The sequence below is a fragment of the Brassica napus genome, chromosome C5 (genome assembly GCF_020379485.1).
Source record: "Brassica napus cultivar Da-Ae chromosome C5, Da-Ae, whole genome shotgun sequence".
In the NCBI taxonomy this organism is placed as follows: Eukaryota; Viridiplantae; Streptophyta; class Magnoliopsida; order Brassicales; family Brassicaceae; genus Brassica; species Brassica napus.
Window position 1 is genome coordinate 22,428,097 of NC_063448.1, and position 18,611 is coordinate 22,446,707.

At 34.2% G+C, this 18,611-nt stretch overlaps 4 protein-coding genes across 6 annotated transcripts; 1 reads left to right on the forward strand and 3 right to left on the reverse strand.

Moving 5' to 3' along the window:
- Positions 1 to 1,203: 1,203 nt before the first annotated feature.
- Positions 1,204 to 3,147, forward strand: LOC106407225 (berberine bridge enzyme-like 12). The gene has a single exon (XM_013848051.3). The coding sequence runs from the start codon at positions 1,456 to 1,458 to the stop codon at positions 3,064 to 3,066; it is 1,611 nt and encodes a 536-aa protein (XP_013703505.1). The 5' UTR covers positions 1,204 to 1,455; the 3' UTR covers positions 3,067 to 3,147.
- A 78-nt stretch (positions 3,148 to 3,225) lies between these two features.
- LOC106407226 (serine carboxypeptidase-like 14) lies at positions 3,226 to 7,905 on the reverse strand. Of its 2 annotated transcripts, XM_013848052.3 has the most exons (14): positions 5,884 to 7,905; positions 5,656 to 5,801; positions 5,500 to 5,576; positions 5,252 to 5,374; positions 4,991 to 5,093; positions 4,866 to 4,903; positions 4,663 to 4,764; positions 4,490 to 4,576; positions 4,329 to 4,397; positions 4,171 to 4,242; positions 3,976 to 4,094; positions 3,734 to 3,847; positions 3,599 to 3,644; positions 3,226 to 3,440 (listed from the first exon to the last, which is right to left on the reverse strand). In XM_013848052.3, exons 1-14 carry the CDS (start codon positions 6,015 to 6,017, stop codon positions 3,360 to 3,362), a joined length of 1,311 nt encoding a protein of 436 aa, XP_013703506.1. In that variant the 5' UTR covers positions 6,018 to 7,905; the 3' UTR covers positions 3,226 to 3,359. The 2 variants fall into 2 exon arrangements, with proteins under 2 accessions (XP_013703506.1, XP_013703507.1); XM_013848053.3 differs by lacking the exons at positions 5,656 to 5,801; positions 5,884 to 7,905 and having other exon boundaries at positions 5,232 to 5,374; positions 5,500 to 5,525.
- A 1,710-nt stretch (positions 7,906 to 9,615) lies between these two features.
- Positions 9,616 to 11,617, reverse strand: LOC106409960. The gene has a single exon (XM_013850492.3). It carries the CDS (start codon positions 11,524 to 11,526, stop codon positions 10,990 to 10,992), a length of 537 nt encoding a protein of 178 aa, XP_013705946.1. The 5' UTR covers positions 11,527 to 11,617; the 3' UTR covers positions 9,616 to 10,989.
- A 44-nt stretch (positions 11,618 to 11,661) lies between these two features.
- Positions 11,662 to 15,649, reverse strand: LOC106411159 (protein PSK SIMULATOR 2-like). 2 transcript variants are annotated; one of them, XM_048757061.1, is made up of 13 exons: positions 15,237 to 15,649; positions 14,423 to 14,745; positions 13,995 to 14,326; positions 13,822 to 13,914; positions 13,638 to 13,728; positions 13,456 to 13,549; positions 13,274 to 13,371; positions 13,095 to 13,164; positions 12,913 to 13,010; positions 12,705 to 12,821; positions 12,525 to 12,601; positions 12,406 to 12,450; positions 11,662 to 12,322 (listed from the first exon to the last, which is right to left on the reverse strand). In XM_048757061.1, exons 1-13 carry the CDS (start codon positions 15,340 to 15,342, stop codon positions 11,824 to 11,826), a joined length of 2,043 nt encoding a protein of 680 aa, XP_048613018.1. In that variant the 5' UTR covers positions 15,343 to 15,649; the 3' UTR covers positions 11,662 to 11,823. The 2 variants fall into 2 exon arrangements, with proteins under 2 accessions (XP_048613018.1, XP_048613019.1); XM_048757062.1 differs by having other exon boundaries at positions 14,423 to 14,705; positions 15,237 to 15,419.
- Positions 15,650 to 18,611: the final 2,962 nt, after the last annotated feature.

Genomic DNA, 18,611 nt, shown 5'->3' on the forward strand with positions numbered 1-18,611 from the left:
AAGTATATAAGGTGTGCTCAATCCAATTAATCCGAACCAACCAAACCAAAAAAGTAATATGATTTCATTTCGAGTATTCTAACCAACAGAGTTTTTTAAAGTCATCAAGTTCGGATTGGGGACGGATAATACCCGAGCAATCCATATAACGTGATAACATGTACATATATCATATATATATTTACTTAAGTTATAATATTTATTTTAGTTTGCTGTAAAACTGAATCTCAATAAAGTGACAGTTTTTTTTCTTTTATTTGTTTATAATAACACAAATTTGTTTAAATATATAATTTTACTTTGGTGACTATTCTTCTTACCACAAAATCTGATCGGAAACAATGAACACATCCCATATTGAATAGAAAGTTCACATTCTTATTAGCACCTACAACTTTTGTGTATTTTTTGGGTCAAATCTTTTGTGTATTTCATGCACACTTTTTTTTTGTTTACAAATTTGATAGCATTATGACTTGTGGGATTTGGATAATTTATTCTTAAGGGTGTTGAATCTAGTAAACCGAACCAATTAAAACTGAACCAAAATAAAGAAAATAGAATTTAGATTTGGTAATATCGTATAAATCGAATGTATGTTATTTTTAAGAAACCACGTTATATTGATATAGTTTGGTATATACACACCAATTAATTAAAATATAGTAGAATAGATACATGTAAATTCTACAATATAACTGAAAACATATATACATAGTTTATTTTACTTATATGATTTTGATATTTAAGACGTTAATTTGAATAATTTGTTAATTTAATAAATAAAGGCTTATACTGACATACATTTGTGATAAAATTTATTTATGTAATAATATTATGATATTATTAAATTTAGTTATTTTTATTTATGAAGATTATAATATTCATTTTATTTAACTGTTTTTATAGCTAAATAAATACAATTATAGTTTTTGGGTATACAACCAAATAAACCAAAAATCAACAGTATATAAACAAAATTAAGGCAAATTAGATATAGTTTTAATGCAGTAGCTGATTTTTATAGACAAAAAAACCAAAAATTTGAATAACCAAACTAAAACAGGACCAAAATCTGGATTGAACGGCCTTAAATTATTCTTGATATCCTACCATTTTTATCTTAAAAAAAATCTCCATTTAGGTTTCTTATGTATTTCTAAACATAGCTATTTTCAGGAATTGCGGACAACCACGGATCACAATTGATACCCTTGCCAATTACCCTACATTTTGGTTGGCAGGATATATATTACATAAATTATAATTGACTTCGACGTAATTACATAATGAAAGTTGGCAACGTTTGACCAAGAAATATTCAAAGTAACCGCACTTTCGCACAAGGCCAAAAATTTCGTCATTTTTTTTTGGTTTGGCAAAAGCCACAATTTTTTTATATTTATCCAAATTTTAGACACTCAAAAGTGGTCAAAATAATTAAAAGTAAGAGAGATGAATAAAACGTATCTTATCTTTCTTCTCTTCTTTGCTGCATCGTATTCATCACCGGGCGCTGCAGCAGATCCCGCGAATGTCTACGAAGACTTTGTCCGATGTTTCAAAAACAAGACGAACATCTCCGACGAGGATCTAACCGACGTCGTTTTGCCCCGTACCAGCGTTTCCTTCACCCCCGTTCTACGCGCATACATCAGAAATGCTCGTTTCAACACATCATCAACGCCGAAACCGTCCGTCATCGTGCTGCCACGTGTTGATTCCCACGTTCAAGCCGCCGTGATCTGCACCAAAACGCTGAATCTCCAGCTCAAGATCCGGAGCGGAGGCCACGACTACGACGGTCTCTCTTACGTCTCCGCCGTAACGTTCATCGTCCTCGATCTCTCTAACTTCCGAAACATCACCGTCGATATGAAAGACGACGGAGGATCCGCTTGGGTTCAAACCGGAGCCACGCTCGGCGAGCTTTTCTACCGGATCTGGGAGAAGAGCGAGGTGCACGCTTTCCCTGCCGGAATATGTCCTACCGTCGGCGTCGGAGGACACGTAAGCGGCGGCGGATACGGACACATGATTCGAAAGTTCGGGCTCACGATAGATTACGTCGTGGACGCTACCATCGTCGACGTCAGCGGCCGAGTTCTTGATCGGAAATCGATGGGGGAGGATCTCTTCTGGGCGATACGAGGCGGAGGAGCCGGAAGCTTCGGCGTCGTTTTGGCTTTTAAGGTGAAACTCGTGGAGGTTCCCAAAACCGTCACCGTCTTCAGGATAGATAAAACGACGGACCAAAATGCCCTCGACATGGTCTATAAATGGCAGTTCGTGGCTCCAAGAACCGACCCGGGTCTGTTCATAAGAGTTTTGTTAGCCTCTCCGACCAAGAACAAGACGCAGACGGTGAACGCTAAGGTAAGAGCTTTGTATCTGGGAAACGCCAGCGACGTCGTTTCAATGATGGCGAAGGAGTTCCCTGAGCTGGGTCTGAAGATAGATGATTGTAAGGAGATGACGTGGATCCAATCACTCTTGTGGTGGATGAACTACAAAGACGTGGAGAAAGTAAAACCGGGAGTTTTACTTGAAAGAGATCCGGGCTCCGCTAAATTTGTCAAGAGGAAATCGGATTACGTGGAGAAGGAGATAACCAAACCCGAACTAAACCGGTTGATTCAGCAATTGGAGACGTTAGACAGAACCGGTTTGGTTTTGAATCCATACGGAGGGAATCTAAACGCGACCGCAACCAACGAAACGGCATTTCCACATAGGCACAAACTATACAAAATCCAACATTCGTCGACATGGTCAGATCCTAGACCAGAAGCGGACAGGCTTTACGTTGGTAGTTTAAGAACGACCTATAGAATCATGACTCCGTTTGTGTCGAAAAACCCTAGGAGCTCGTATTTAAACTATAGGGATGTCGATATCGGGGTTAACGACCATGGAAAGGATAGTTATCGAAAGGGAGAAATCTATGGGAGGAAGTATTTCGGAGAGAACTTTGATCGGTTGGTTCGGGTGAAAACCGCTGTAGATCCGGAGAATTTCTTTAGGAATGAGCAGAGTATACCAACCTTACCTCATAAGAGAAGGTAGACAACTTTAGTTCATGTGACCATTGTTACTTTTCGTTTATGTTTCTTCATGAAACTTGGAATAAATTTTGTCTTCTAACCATATTCCACGTTTTGAACGTTAGTTGTGTATCGAACCTTGGATACTCAACGTACGATCAAGTTCATAGCAAACTTCATAAACGGTCCAAAACAAGAAAAAACGTTAGTCAATACAATAATAACATAATGCGTCTCTCTATGCATTCGGAAACAAAGCACTTTTGGCTTCAATTAAACAGATAATAATTAACTCCAAGATTAAGGTTTCTAGGTTTAGAGAGTTTGTCCACTTATCCACCTCTCGAACAAGATGAAGCTCTCCACTGGTCTATACTCTGGCGTGTGCCCGCCACCCTATATAAACCAAACCCATCAACGTAACCAATCAAGATATCTGATATAGAATATAAAAGCTTTGCATTTGTGTTAATGAAAATTTGGGATCAAAGAGTTACTTTCTTTTTTTTGATTAAATTTTATATTTATTAATCAAAGAATGAATGGGCAGTTACTTTCACAGTGGCATATGTCATCTTATTAGCATAAGTTTGGGTGTATCTGCAAATAAAAACGTTGACAAGCTCAAAACAAAACGAACTAAAAGAAATTAAGAAAAGAAAGAAAAAGTGATTGGTGTATATATATACCCAGCGACTTTATCTTGTATCATCCATGGCCTCCATTTCTCAATAATGGAAAAGTTTAGAGACCTTATCCACTCTTGAGTTCCAATGAAAGGGATTGTCATATCGTGATCACCACTTTTAACCATAGACATCGATGTTAGAAAAGTTTAAAAGCAAATTAATTTACATCAATGTCATAAAAATTTACAAACCAGTTAACTAATGAAGCAAGCATGTGAAGAAGTTGTTAAATATTTTTGTACCTGAGGATGAGAGATCGATAGCCTTTGACGCTGTTATTCATATGGTATGGTATGCTGCTTTGAATGTCTTGCTTGCAATTCAAGCTCCAGTTACATTGCTCCCATTTTCCTTTAGTCCCCTGCAATCATAGAGTTTGATCATCAGATTTAACCAAATGATCAATGATACTAAACAAGTTGTCATATATATATAACCTTCGCCACTGTAAGTGCACTGCGTACACTGTCGCTATTAGCCCAGTATTCGGATAGTGAATACCGATACATCTGGACAAAAACAACCTTGTTAAATACTCCTCTCCAGTGGTGTGTTAAGTGGTTAGGTTTTGATCCAAAGATACCAAGAAGCTTACATAGCAATCAGGAGATGTTTTGTCACAGTTTGATTGCAGAACATTTGCTTCATGTACTCTAGAGACAGACTGTAAATGAATCACAGAAAAATAAAAGTTAGTGGTTTACCATTGAGTCACATTTCGTGATCAACTAACTAAATTCCAGAATGTGTGTATACCTTCTTGTAGTCTTTAACGAGTTTCAAGCATTCCGTGTTAAGAGGATCCACATGAAAATAGTCTCCTCCACAGCTTCTCTTCATCGACTACAGAAGTAAGAGTTTGAATGGTTCTTCAAATACTTCACTGTGTTCACAAGAGAAGAATGAATCCTAAAGTTTGTAATTGGTACCTCAAAGAGTTCATCAGATATGAGTGCCATTCCATGAGCAAATGGAACGCGAGTGTTATTATCAAAATCAAAGTTTGTTATCGGGTTTCCGATCACATAGCCCTGTTGTTGGAAACCGTAGAGAGGAAGAAAACAAAATTTCAGTTCTTAATTCTTGATAATGTATATAAACTAAAGTAAGAATCAAGCAAACATTGATGAACCTGAAGATTTATTTGAGGTTTGCAACATATATAATTTCCTGTGATTAATTGGTAAAATAACTGAATCAAGAGTCAAAGAAAAGGGCTTGCATAAGGATTTTGAAGTGATACAAAAACAAACTTACCATTTGAGATTTCTTGAACGATGGCTGGAACCACCTTACCGGAATAAGAGTTTCCGGTTACATAAAAAGGATTGGAGAAATATTCAGGATGCTTGTCTAGCCACTGCACAACAGTCACCAACAACAATAACAAAATCTCTAAAAGTTTGTTTGTCTAGCCACTGCATAACAACAATAACAAAATCTCTAAAAGTTTGTTTATCTAGCCACTGCACAACAACAATAAGATGCTTTAACAGACCATTTGAATGTTCCCTTTACCCGACGAAGAAACTCATTGACCCGCTTAGCTGCTCTTGTGTCACTTGGTCTATCAGCAAATCCGTTTCTTGAGTAGGAGAAGCCAGTCCCAACAGGCTGGTCCAAATATATTATATTTGCAACCTGAAAAGAAGCAATCATTCTAAACTTCAAGATCAAGAAGTTATCATTCTGAATAATGTTTACATCATATAGCTGGGAACAAACTAATAAAACCAACAACATACTTTGTACATCCCATTAGTTACCTTAGTCCATGAATATGTAGTAGAGACCAAAGAAGGGATACTTCCATTGTAGGGCTCAACATTGAAAGCCAGAGGCCCTGATTTTTCCAGTCCACACAAGTCACTGAAAACACTGCAGAGACGAATAAGAATTGAGCTGAAAGATGATTGACTTACCATTCTCATAAAAAAGGCCAGTGAGAGAAGAGCAGCCAGGTCCTCCACTTAACCAGACAAGAAGAGGGTCTTCTTCAGGGTTCCTCTTAGATTTGATGAAGTAATAGAACATTTGATCTTCCTCTGCCTCACCGACACCAATGTAACTGAAATGAAGTTAACTCCAAAACTCAGAATAAACATTCATTAAACTGCTAATTAATTTTGGAGAATGAAACGGAACAAAACCCGGTTTCAAGCTCAAAAGGCAGAGGGCCCTCAAAGCCAGGAAGATATTTGATGACAGAGCTTGCATCAGCAAGCTGAATAATCAACACAATCAGAAGTTGTGGAAGCAGAAACTTGAGTACCCAAGCATCCATTTTTGTTTTGAGTGTTTTGAAAAAAGATCTTTATACTTGAAAACAGTATCGAGTTAATAAATTAACCGACCCACTGCCATATTTAAATCACTAATTTCAGGGTAGTCTCTCTGTAACCAACCGAGCAAGTCAGGGTCACATGAGAATGCATCTGGAAGGGACATATAGTCGCGTGTATGTTGCAGCCTGTTCAAGATAAATAAGTTTTTCAACTATTTGGCATTACCTAAGAAGTACCGTTGCTTTTGTTGAAACTTAAATAAGAAAATATAAAAGCTAAGTTATTAAAATTAGTTCAACCAATTATAAAAAATTGATATTATTTGATTGGTTACACTATATCTAATAAATGTAAAAGTTATCTAGATATTCGGAAACTACTTACATTTTGAAACAAAAAATTTTTCCTTAAACAACTTACAATAAGAAATGGACGGAGTATTATTATATAGTATATTCTTTTTGTTGCGGTGAAAAGTAACGTAAGAGAGAGAGTAATTCTTAAGTTTAACCCCTGTTCAAAAAAGCAGGCGCCTAGCCGCCTAGGCGGCGTCTAATCGCTACTCGGACTTTGTCCGCTGCGATTTTGACCAAATCGGTCAATAAAATCGGAAACTATTTAATCGGTCCAATAAGCCGACTAGGCGGCCCGTCAAACTGATTAATTGGCCCGATATCTTAACAATACATTTCATGTAGAGGACACAATATATAGAGATGCATTTCCCTTCCTTTTTCTTCTGTAACCGATGTGGGACTCTTGTATTTTAACATTATAATGCGAAAATAAATAAAATGCACAGATGGGACGTCAAAGCCAGGTTGCTCAGCGTGATAGCAGTGGTCTTGACCACTAGGAGACAACCGATCTTTGACATTTTACGCATATGCTTATAATAAAAGTACAAAAACTAATCTCTAATTAATTCCTTATTTGTTGTCTAGGCCTGTGTATATACATATATATTTTTAAAAATAGATTTTATTAAAGTTAATTATTGATATAAATTTGAGTATATATAAATTATCACATTATAATGTTATTTATGCTATATATTTAATTTTAATTATTAAATAAAATAAAAATATATTAAAAACTAGGCCCGCGTATATCCCGTTTAATCTCCGATTTTTCGGTAACTCGCTAGGCCTGAGGATGCCGTCCGACTAGCGCCTAGCGTAGTTTCGAACAGGGAGTTTAACGTATGAACACTATTGGCTTTTTTTGTTTGAAACTGAAAAACATTTATGCTGTCTACACTTCATTTATGAACACTATTGTTGACAAGAAAAAAAACGTATGAATATGAGATATCGAACGAAGTGCCATATTGGAATTTAAATAAAAGAGAGTTTAATATATAAAAAGATGTCGAATTCTGATTAGCAGAATTTTGTTTGAAGAAAACCAAAATTAAATTCATTCAGAGCCAGATTGGTGAAGATCTGCAAGAAAACCAAAATACCGTTCAACTAGGAAGTAGATTCTTCAAATCGGAAGAAGAAATCTATGGCAGAAACAAGTCAAAATCATGGAACCTGTGAAATTGGGTGGAATAAACATTCTCAAAGGAACAAGATGCTGTGGAGACGCATTCTCAAAGGAAGAAAAAAAACACACGAAATGAATGTGGTCCTTAGTTTGAGGGAGAATGTGAGATATCAAACAAAGTCCTCCATTGGAAATTAGACAAAAAAGAGTCTAATATATAAAGAGATGACTAACTCTAATTAGTAGGAGGCATATTGAGAAAGAAACTAAAAGTAAATCCATGCGGACTCGCCTAAGACCTAAAGTGGACAATATCATAATAATCAAACAATATAGAATTGGACATGGATTTAATAAATTTTAACAATGAACCCTATTTATAATAGAATAAATATTGATTTCTCATCCTTTTTTATTATGTAAAATGGTCTCAACATTCAGCATTTTTTTTTATCTTTTAACAATTTACATCATCTATTTTTTTTCACATCATTGAACACACATTTAACTTTTACGCAATACAATGGTTTATTTAATAAAATAATTACTTTTTTATGTATCCAAATTAAATAAAATTAATTCTAGTTATACAGAATTCAAAATAATAAATTTCAATATAACAAATAAAAATAAGTTATTTAACTAATACTAATAAGATTATTTATTCTATTATTTAATTTATAATAAGATTATTGGTTTTAAATGATTAGAAAGATATAAAAATATCAAAAAATTTTAGAAAGCAACATGTATCATCAATGTCCCATATTTTTGAGTATTCAACTCCTTTTAATTCACATATGCATTTTTTTTTAATTCATACTCCCTCCGGATACGAATGTATGATGTTCTATCTTTTTATTTTGTATACAAATGTATGATATTTTGAGATATAATTAATGTATTTATTTTTAAAATTTAAACATAAATTAAAAAGTAAAATTATGAGTGGTGAAACTTTATTGATATAACCAAAAAGTAACAATTAAAATAGTGTATTTATTGTTTCTTAATATGTGTGTAAAACCTTAAACATCATACATTTAAATCCAGAGGGAGTACTATTTACCAACTAACGTTTACAATGGTTAAACTGCTGAATAAAAAAAATTAACTACTCCATTTTGTATGTAGTGTCAAAGAGCATCTTCATCGGTGAAAATCTAAAAGTGAGTATCTAAAGTGATAAATATTGCTTTTTAAATAAAACATAACTAGTTTAAGACCCGTGCAATTGCGCGGGATGAATGTTATATATAAAACTTATTTTTTATCTATTATTATTTATTTGTATTCATTTACGTATAATGTATATAATTAAATTAAAATAAATACATAAATCAAAACAATACATGTTGTTTATTTACGATATATTTTTGGTAAATAAATAAAAAAAAATCAATTTATTTATTTTCTATGGTATATAACTAAATTTCAATGACATTAACATAGATATATAGTATATTTTAATATAAATATTTATTATTGAGAATTCATACTCGTGTGATAAACATAAAAATTCTAATGTGCGATTTTTTTAATGCAAATTTCAAAATTAAAATATTAAGGTTTCAATACTTTTTCAATAAAAAAATTAGAAATTATCATATTTAAATATTTTTCTATGTTATATCGTTTAATTTTAAACTATATATTAATATATAATATGAATGTCTAGTAAATAAGACTTCATATTCATACGATTTATGATAATTTGTATCTTGTTATTACCAAAAAAAGTTAAACCATTGATCATAAAATTTTAGCGTGAGACATTTAACGTTTTTATAATTTATAGTCATTTTAAAAATTCAAAATATAACATATAAAAAATTATTTTTTTATTATATGATTAATGTGGTTGTTTAATATCTTTTAATAGTATAAAATTAAACAAAAAGAGTTAAGATACAAACATTATTATCAAATATTTATTATTCATAATCATTGATTGTCATATATAAGTTAATCATATTAGGCAATTCTGTAGCTTTTATTTAAGGAAAATGCGAGAATATTCTTTTGTATACTATTTATCAATTTAATAGTTAGTTTAATAAAAAGTATAATATAAGTTAAGATGAACCAACCTATTTTTCTAAGAATTCTGAGTTTCATTCTCATGGTGACACGTGAATACAAAACAATGTTGTAATGTTTCTCAAATAATACATAAATGATTATCTAACTAAAATTTAACAGTCATGTTAAATCTAGACCAATTACACACAAGCATATGTCACCATAATATATTAACGGTTCCTAAAAACTTGTTAGTTTAGAAACTTTTACCTCTCTCACCTATTTAACTTTCTTTTTCATTTTCTTTAATTAATACTCCATCCGTTTTATAATATAAGTAGTTTTGGATAAAAGCACGAAGATTAAGAAAATTATTATGTTTTTAAAAAGTATTTTATAATAAATAGGTTAGATATAATTTAATCAATAAAAAATAAGTCTATTTAATTTGATTGGTCACACTATATTCAATAAATGTAAAAGTTACCTAGAAATACGAAAACTAGTTACATTTTGAAACAAAAACATTTTTCTAAAACTAGTAACAAAATATCTACTGTTGGGAAGCTCTCGTGTTGATTTTCGGTTAATAAAAATCAATAAAATAAGGTAAGTGAAGAGAGAGAGAGTGCACAGATGGAGGAAAGAGACAAAAAAACGTTTCTTTAAAAGGTACTTTCTCAGGGAGAGAAGAGACTGCATTAAAGTTGTCATATACTCGATGGTTTAAACGTTTTTTACGTACTTTATAATTCAATTATTATTTTATTTTTTCTTATGAGAAACTTTTACGATTCTCACCACTAAAGATGCTCTAAGACCATTCAATGAAGTGTTGGATTCAACAACGAGGGTGTTTGAAATTCGGAAAACATCACTATACCAAAAAAATAAAAGCGAATGACCGATTAGCTACTCTAAAACGTTATACCTCGGGTTTAATCTTCTCCTTCTCTCTGTTGATAAAAAAAAAAAATGTTCTCCTTCTCTCTAGATGAGATAATTTTATTGGCAAGGTAAAGCTTAAGCATCACTGTATGAGTTTTAAATGAACATTTTACTTTAATAGTTAGAAATAAAAGGTACATTTTTATACAAGTTGAGAAGACCCACTCGTCTTAATTTAAAGTTTTAAAAATGTGATCATATTTAATTTGAGTTGAAGTTTAAAGTGGATCATATGTTGGTTTCAGTTTTCTTCATTTACTCCATAATACCATATGCTAGAAAACGGAAAACCAAATCAAAGTGAACCACACCTGGACATGAAACCGAACACTGATCAAATAACAAAAAAGTAAAAAAACATTCAGTAGTAATGTACATATAACACACTACTCACTCTTATAGAACAAACATTTCAGTAGAATCCAAAATGAGCAAAAAGGACAAGTTATAGAACAAATATCATGAAAACCAAATTTTATACAGAAGTCCCACATGGTGTATAAGATTGGTTCAGTTCCTGTCTGTACCGTGCAAAGCAAGGAGAAGAGCAATCCAGATGAAGACAAACTTTGTAATGGGAACTTCCAGCTTCGAGTTTCCATTAAGAAATGGAACGTTGCTTCCGGAGAGACTGTTTTGGTTGATTCGATTCCCAAATGGCTGGTTGAGAGCAGAATTAGAAGATGAAGAAGAAATTGGTTGGTTAAATCCAGTTGATGATGGCTGATTAAACCCGGTTAAAGGCTGGTTTAAAGAAGAAGAAGATGGTTGACCAAGAATCGGTTGGTTGAGTCCAGTTGATGATGGCTGATTAAATCCGGTTAAAGGCTGGTTTACAGAAGAAGCAGAAGATGGTTGACCAAGAATTGGTTGGTTCTGGTTCTCAGCTGGAAAACCTAGTGGCTTTGTTGGTGAATTGGTGACTTCTCCTGTTGGTTCTAGTGGTGCGGCCAATTGGGTTTGTGGAGCAGTCTCTGAAGATGATGTAACCAAAAGGCAGAGAAGAATGATTGTGATCATCCTCTTTTGGATTTTGGCGAATTTCATGTTTATTTTTTTTTAGTTATTTTCAAGTGCATTCTCCGGTTTACTAAGTATCATATCTTATAGACATACCAAAGTGGAGTAGTTAGCTTCTTTAATTAAGGTTGTCTGAGGAGTTGATGGAAACAAAGAAAACAGTTGACCTGAAACATAAATCCAACTAAACCAACCACAGTGTGTGTATTTGTTCTGTTTCAACTATTACATTACTGTTGTATGATTGTATCCTTATGCTGTGTGCTTTGTACAAAAATGATAAGAATATATAAATACAGAAGATTGTATCAAAAACCGGTTTTCTCAAACCGCTTGTCGGAAAGCGAAATTCAAACCATCAAGGACATCCAAATCACTAGAAGAGTTTTTACCTGAAATATTGACTTTTGGAGAGTTACCTGTACTTCTGCTCAGCGCCCAGATCTTGATTCCTTTCTTGTTCTTGTTCTTCTTCTTCAGGCAGACGAACTCTTGACTCTTACTTAGATTAGGTCCAAATCTTGTGCTTTGTACACTGTCCAACAGCATCCTGTCTTCTAGAGAGAGTTGTTTTTTATAGGTGAAGTCAGGGGAGAGAGATAGTTGCGTATTAGAGATGGTTATGTTGTTGGGCTGAGAGCCATGGTTGGTTTCTGGAAGCTTAACGCCGTGAACTCGTTTCTTTGATGACTTTATTAGTCTATGAAGCCATACGACGAGTTCAAGTACGTATGAATCAACTTTTAGTTTATCCGCGTGGTGAAGTGTCTGAAGCCGTGTTGGGTTCCCGTTGTTCTCGCTTTTACTCTTCCCAAACTCTATTCTGTTTTGCATAATATGGAGTTTTCAAGATTCAGAATTCTAGTTGAGAGGAAAAAAGAGAGAGAGAGAGAGGCGGGCTTATACTTTGAATTTGCCCACTCGCCTACCCATCCAAAGCCTTGATGCGCCCTGCAGAAATCGATTCAAGATATGACAAAAGGAGGAACATGTTGAACCAAGAATGGTAGTGAAGGAAAGCTTACTTGGTGGTGTTTGTGGCGAATGGGACAAGCCATTTAAGCGACTTCTCCATTTCAGCTTTGATCTCAGATACTGAAAGCTGCAGAAGAAACTCACAAGTTAGGGAACAAGGAAGAAACAGAACCAAACAATGCATAAATAGTGACTACAGAATAAGAAACAGAGATCTTCTTGGGACAAACCTCTTCCTCAGGATCAAGACTCTGTAGCCGAGGACGAAGAGCTGTCTTGACATAAACAGGTAATGCATTGTACAGTGTGTCCCTTACATTAGAAGGAAGTGATGAAGGTCGGGACGCCTAGAATTTTCAAAAGATCAGTTTCAACCTAGAGAAATACAAATCCCTTCTTAATATCATAACAAGACTGCATGAGAAGATGGAAGCTTACAATACTATCAATTTGCTGGATAAGATTAGCATAGTGCAACGAAAGACCGGCTTCACCTAACCGTTCTCTTCCCTGCTTCCCTTCATTGGCTTTTAGACCTATTGTTGGTTCAGAGTCTTTAATCCACGATTTAACAGAAGTAGGGTCGTCATCAGAGGACCATAAGTAGAAAGAATTATTACCGTTGTTGCCAAAAACTTCCACAATCGATTGACGAATATAGCAAACCACATCCACAAGCTTCTCGATTATCTGCAACCGAAGAAGGTGTTATTATAATAACTGGAATATATATATATATATATATATATATAAACATATATAACACACACTAAGACACAGCAATTCAATAATCACTTGCCTCTCCCAGATTCCGGGACCAGAGCGACTTCTTCTTCAAGCTCCGCACGAGTTTCCTCTGTTGTTTCAGTTCATTTTGTAAGATGACGATACTCTCTCCTACATGTATGAAAAGAAAATGGAAGTGGGAGTCCTAGAAAGAGTGTAGAGCTGATCGAATAAATAGCGAGCGTGGAGACCAACCTCTCCTAGAAAGGTTTAAAGACTCCACTTCTGCGAGCTTTCTCCTGTAATCTTGTTCAAACCTATCCAAAGCTTGCCACTCGTGATATAATTCCTGACAGTTCAATGCAACTTTCAACATGAGAATGAGTCATGTAAGAATTTATTTGCAAGTGAAGGGAAAAAAAAAGAACAAAACATACAGAAGTGAATCGGGCAAGAGTGACGAGCTCGTGCATCGCTGTCTCTGCCTCATCTTTGAGCACTATATGCTCCGAGTTCTCTGTGTCAAGCCTGAAACGTTATAGAGCCGGATACAATGAAAATCCAACTTGCATGCAAGTGACTAAAACACATTGTACAAACATTTGCTCGACGAAGAGTTACTTGTTAAAATATCTATCAAGATTGTGCCACTGTAGGTCTTTGCACATATTGCCAAACCTTATAACCTCTCCAGAGAAAAGATCAAGTTCCTCCCTGCAAAAGAGAAATATGAAATAAATAAAGAAAAAAAAAATAAACAAATGCAGATAAAATAGAAAAAAAAACAAGCAAACCTTTTGTCAGAAGCAGCAAGAATTTGCAACTCTATGGTGTCAGTAGAAACCAACTTCTTAACACCCTTGGAACGCAACATATCCTTTTTCATAAGCTTGAGACTCTCTTCAGAGAGGGATTGCAGCAAGGCAGCACCTTTAGCTATCGTGTTGGCCACTTCGAATGCCAATATAGTGACTTTGCGACCACGAGACGACGATAGAACACCCGAGTGAAACCCGTTGACCGGGTTCATACCAGACATGCTGCTCCCTAACGTGTCTATTACTCCAACCGCCTTCTCTAGCCCCATAACCCCTGCCCTTCCCAGAAACGAGTTCCTCTGCATAAACTGAGGTAAACAAATAAAAAGAAAAATATTTCATATGATCATGTTCCCAATAAAACAGTATTATGATTCATATTACATATTAACAAACATAAGAACCTTGGTAGAGTCTGATCTTAACGGAGGCACGGGCCCGAGTTCACCGGAAAAGTTGACGTGATTCTCATTAGGCTTGGAGCTTTTCCTACCGTAATGGTCAGAATAATACGGATCAGAGGTCTTTCTTCTTGTCATGGACTTGAGCTTCCCAGAGAAACCTCTTGACTTATCATCATCAACGGTGGATCTCAGCTTCTTATCATGATCATGACTCAGCTTCTTATCATCATGGTCATGATCATCATCTTTGAAACCAGATGAACAAACAGTTCCCATTTGTCTTCTGCAACAAGTAATCAAATCTCTCGGGCAGAAAACAAGAGCTTTATGAAAAAAAAAACGAAATCAAGAATATAGACCAAATAAGACGCACAAAATAAAAGATCAAAGACTTCAAGGATTGCAACTATGGTGGGGACAAGAAGGAAGACTTGGTGAATAAGAGACGGAGAAAAGGTCAGAACAGAGGAAGAAGAGTTTAGTTAAATATAATTAGCCTTCTCACAAAGGGGAAGCAGCGTGGAATCAATGGCTCCATTTGTTTTGTTGACTTATCATCTTCTTCTTCTAGACAAGTCAGAGAGACGACTATTCTTATTTTTCTCATTTTAATTTAAAAATACGAAACGAAGAGACGACTAGAGTCGGCGGATGAGACCTCGCCGGCCTTGTACATGATCATTGACGTGCTCAACTTAACATTTTCACCTCTCTCTTTTTTTCGAATAGAATATAATCCAATATTATTCAAGCATAGTCAAAACTTAGTTAATAAACGGCAGTGAAAGTACAAAGAGGGAGAAGATATGATTACTCTCCGATACGCCGCGATCGGAAGGATACGGATTCCGAAAACTCGGGGAGTATGCGGTATGATTGAAGTTTTGATATCGAGAGCGATGGTTCTCTTTCGCTTTCATTGGACTGAATTGTTTGATCTCTGTTTATTTTCTTGAGGAAGAAGATGAACTCACGAAGACGAGCGTTAGGAAGAGGGTGAAATGTGAAAGACTGTGTGTAGGAGAGGTGAAATGATACGGCCCAAATTTATGAATTTGGGCCGTTATTAGGCCTATCAGTTAGAGCCAATATTTGTGAGGGTTCTAGATTAAAATTGTCAATATGTATAGTTTCACACAAAACAATATTTTTATGTCTTTCTGCAATTCAGAGAGTTTTTTTACGCTGCTTAGAGACACTTTCTCACTTTTCAATTATACTATAGGACAATTAATCATTGAGACACACTTTCTCATGTCAAAAAGATTCTTATGACCCTATACTTTATGCTTTCTTTCATTGGCTTTATGTTTTTAATATAAAAGATGTTTTCTTCTCATCGCATGAATTTTTCCCCTCTTCTTATTTCACTTTATGTTTTCATTTACTTTTATCTCAAATTATAAAATGTATTAAATATAAATAATTGTCATAATAAATTATACATAAAATTCTCTATCTTTTAAGATCCATTTTCATATATATATATATATATATATATATATATATATATAAAGTGTAAACAAAATTAAGTGTGGACGTGGACACCAAAGTGTAGAATTATATACTAGTTGTGGACATGGATATCTTAACACGAAAATCGTTGGCTGATACCTTTAAGAGCTTATTCTTCGCCATAGTCTCCGGCAAGGAAAAACCCACATAACCACGTTTCCACCGTTACTCCCACCGTCACCGGCACCGCCGAGGCCACCACCACGATCGAGCGGTTCCAACTCGCTAAAAATATCATTTTTGGATGCTGAAGATTTACCATGTGACCACATCCAATCCAACGCAACTACCTAGCTCTCGATCTCTGATAAGACAGCTTTGATCGAGTTCCAATGGATAAGACATCTCTGATCGAGCTGTCTTATCGAAGATCGAGAGTTAGTTGTGTTGTATTGGATGTGGTCACGAGGAAGTCTCCAGCAGATGGATGTACATCAGATCGAAATATGAGACCTTTAACGAGTTAGAACCAAAACTCGATCGTGGTGATGGTATCAGCGGTGACGGTGAGAGTAACGTTGGAAACATGGTTATTGGGTTTCTTCTTACCGGAGACTATAGCGAAGAACAAGCTCTTAAAGGTATAAGCCAATTAACTCTGTGTTAAAGTGTTCAGGTCCACAACTAGTGTATAACTCTACTATCCACGCTTTGGAATCCACGTCCACAATTAATATTGTTTACAAGTTAACATACATATATGAAAATGAATCTTAAAAGATAGAGAATTTTATATATAATTTATTATGATAATTATTTTTATTTAATATATTTTAGATTTTGAGATGAAAGCAAATGAAAGCAAATGAAATCATAGAGTACACAATAAGAAAAATAATAAATAAACTAACATTTTCCTTCTCTTAAGGTTATAGCTGTCCAAAAATCCAGTAAACCTTACAAAAAAGTGTCAAGTGGAAAGTGTCTATGAATGCAAGAGAAACTCAAAATCAAAATGTGTTATAAAGAGTAATCAACTCAAATTCGTATGGGTATAATAACTAAATGTATTTTATCGCCAGGTCTGGCTTTTACAAATCTTTATGATCGAAATCCTAGCACAAGAGGGTTGAACTGGTATATACCGTTATTTTACTAAAAAGATAAAATTTTATGGTCTGTGAAGTCTATACACAATAAATGTATATGAAGCGAAGGGGACAATGGGAAAGAAGAGATTGTTGGGAAGACGGTGGTTTACATAAACTGTACTCATGTCTCTCCTTGGTCAATATTGGAATTTAAAGCTTTAATATGATATATAGTTAGGACATCTATACTAGTATATACCTCAGTATCATCTAAATCAATATTATATTCATTAATGATTATAATAATAAAAAATTGATTGAAAATTAACACAAAACTCCAACTACAATTAAAACAACTTTAAACACCAGTCATTAGAAAACAGATGGAACCAATGTTCTTAAACCCCTCGAACCGGACTATTTCCAAAGTCACCGGGTTATTGGATCGACCACGGACGATCCATGGATTAATAAATTAACTAATTTTGTTATATAATAATATATTAACTATTGAAAAATATACTAAATTTTTATGTTTTAAAAAACATTTAGAAAATACTTAACTTTAGTTTTATTTATTTTTATTTTCATTTTATATACAAAATATCAAAAAATAATTTAGAATTTTAACAATTTTGTAACAAGTTAAGATTATGACATATAATAATAATATATCAAGATTTAAAATACTTAAATATTTATATTTCTAGTGAAATAATAAAATTAAACTTTAAAACTAAAATAAGCCAAAGGTAAAACATAAAATTGTAATAGATTATCAATAACAAAAATAAACTAATACCAATTCACATTAACTAGTATTGTTAATAGATTCATAATCCATTGTTGATATAATCTTTTTTTATTTTTGAAAAACTAAAAAGATAGCTTCTCAATTAAAATACAAAAAAAATTCTATTAATGTAATTGAAAATAAGAAAATAATAAGTAAGAGTTATGTATGGGTTCAACTAGTGGTTCAAGCGGTAGACGAGTTTCGGGTTTTAACGGGTTTTTGTAGCTTTATCGCGTTTTAAAATAATAGTTTTTTTTCCCTAAAATCCAAACCGGATTTTATACGATGTCTGGATTTACCGGTTCGACCGTGGGTTCAGGTCGGGTTTCAAAACGCTGGATGGAATTAATATTGGTTTTTGCTGCTTCATGTTTGTATATTCGTTAGTTATGGACGACGCATTTAAAAACAAAGGTTACTGGTTTTGGTACAAGTTTTCACTTATTCGTTTACAAATTTCAAGGTAATGAGAAGTATTAGAGAAATTTAGTTTCGAGTTCCTCAGATTAAAAAGGTACCATGATTCGTGAACTGAATTTCAAAAACCTTGACATTGGTTTACAAACTTCACGGTAAAGAGAAGTACTTGGGAAATTAATGCAACGCACTTTCTATTTTGTCAAGTCTCTGGAAAAATGGGTTCCTCTCTTATGCGGGTCGTATGCAACTGATAAAGTCGGTGCTAATGAGCACAGTGAATTTTTGAGCCTCTGCTTATCGTCTCCCTAGTAAGTGTATTAAGGAGATAGAGCAGCTCTGTTCTGCGTTCTTATGGACTGGGCCCGAGCTGAAAAATTCAGGGGTTAAAGTTGCTTGGTCAGAGCTGTGTTTGCCGACAAGTGAAGGA

Bases quoted from the DNA above. Each gene is read 5' to 3' on its own strand.
- LOC106409960 (XM_013850492.3), bottom strand. From the start codon at position 11,526: ATGAAATTCGCCAAAATCCAAAAGAGGATGATCACAATCATTCTTCTC.
- LOC106411159 (XM_048757061.1), bottom strand. From the start codon at position 15,342: ATGAAAGCGAAAGAGAACCATCGCTCTCGATATCAAAACTTCAATCAT. The intron at 13,011-13,094 runs GTAATAATTCTT...AACCAACAATAG, and splicing joins GGAAGTTTTTGGCAACAACG to GTCTAAAAGCCAATGAAGGG. The intron at 12,602-12,704 runs GTTTGTCCCAAG...TTTCTTCTGCAG, and splicing joins GTCTTGATCCTGAGGAAGAG to CTTTCAGTATCTGAGATCAA.
- LOC106407226 (XM_013848052.3), bottom strand. From the start codon at position 6,017: ATGGATGCTTGGGTACTCAAGTTTCTGCTTCCACAACTTCTGATTGTG. The intron at 5,802-5,883 runs GTTTTGTTCCGT...ACTTCATTTCAG, and splicing joins CCTTTTGAGCTTGAAACCGG to TTACATTGGTGTCGGTGAGG. The intron at 5,577-5,655 runs GTAAGTCAATCA...TGGAAAAATCAG, and splicing joins TGGCCTTTTTTATGAGAATG to GGCCTCTGGCTTTCAATGTT.
- LOC106407225 (XM_013848051.3), top strand. From the start codon at position 1,456: ATGAATAAAACGTATCTTATCTTTCTTCTCTTCTTTGCTGCATCGTAT.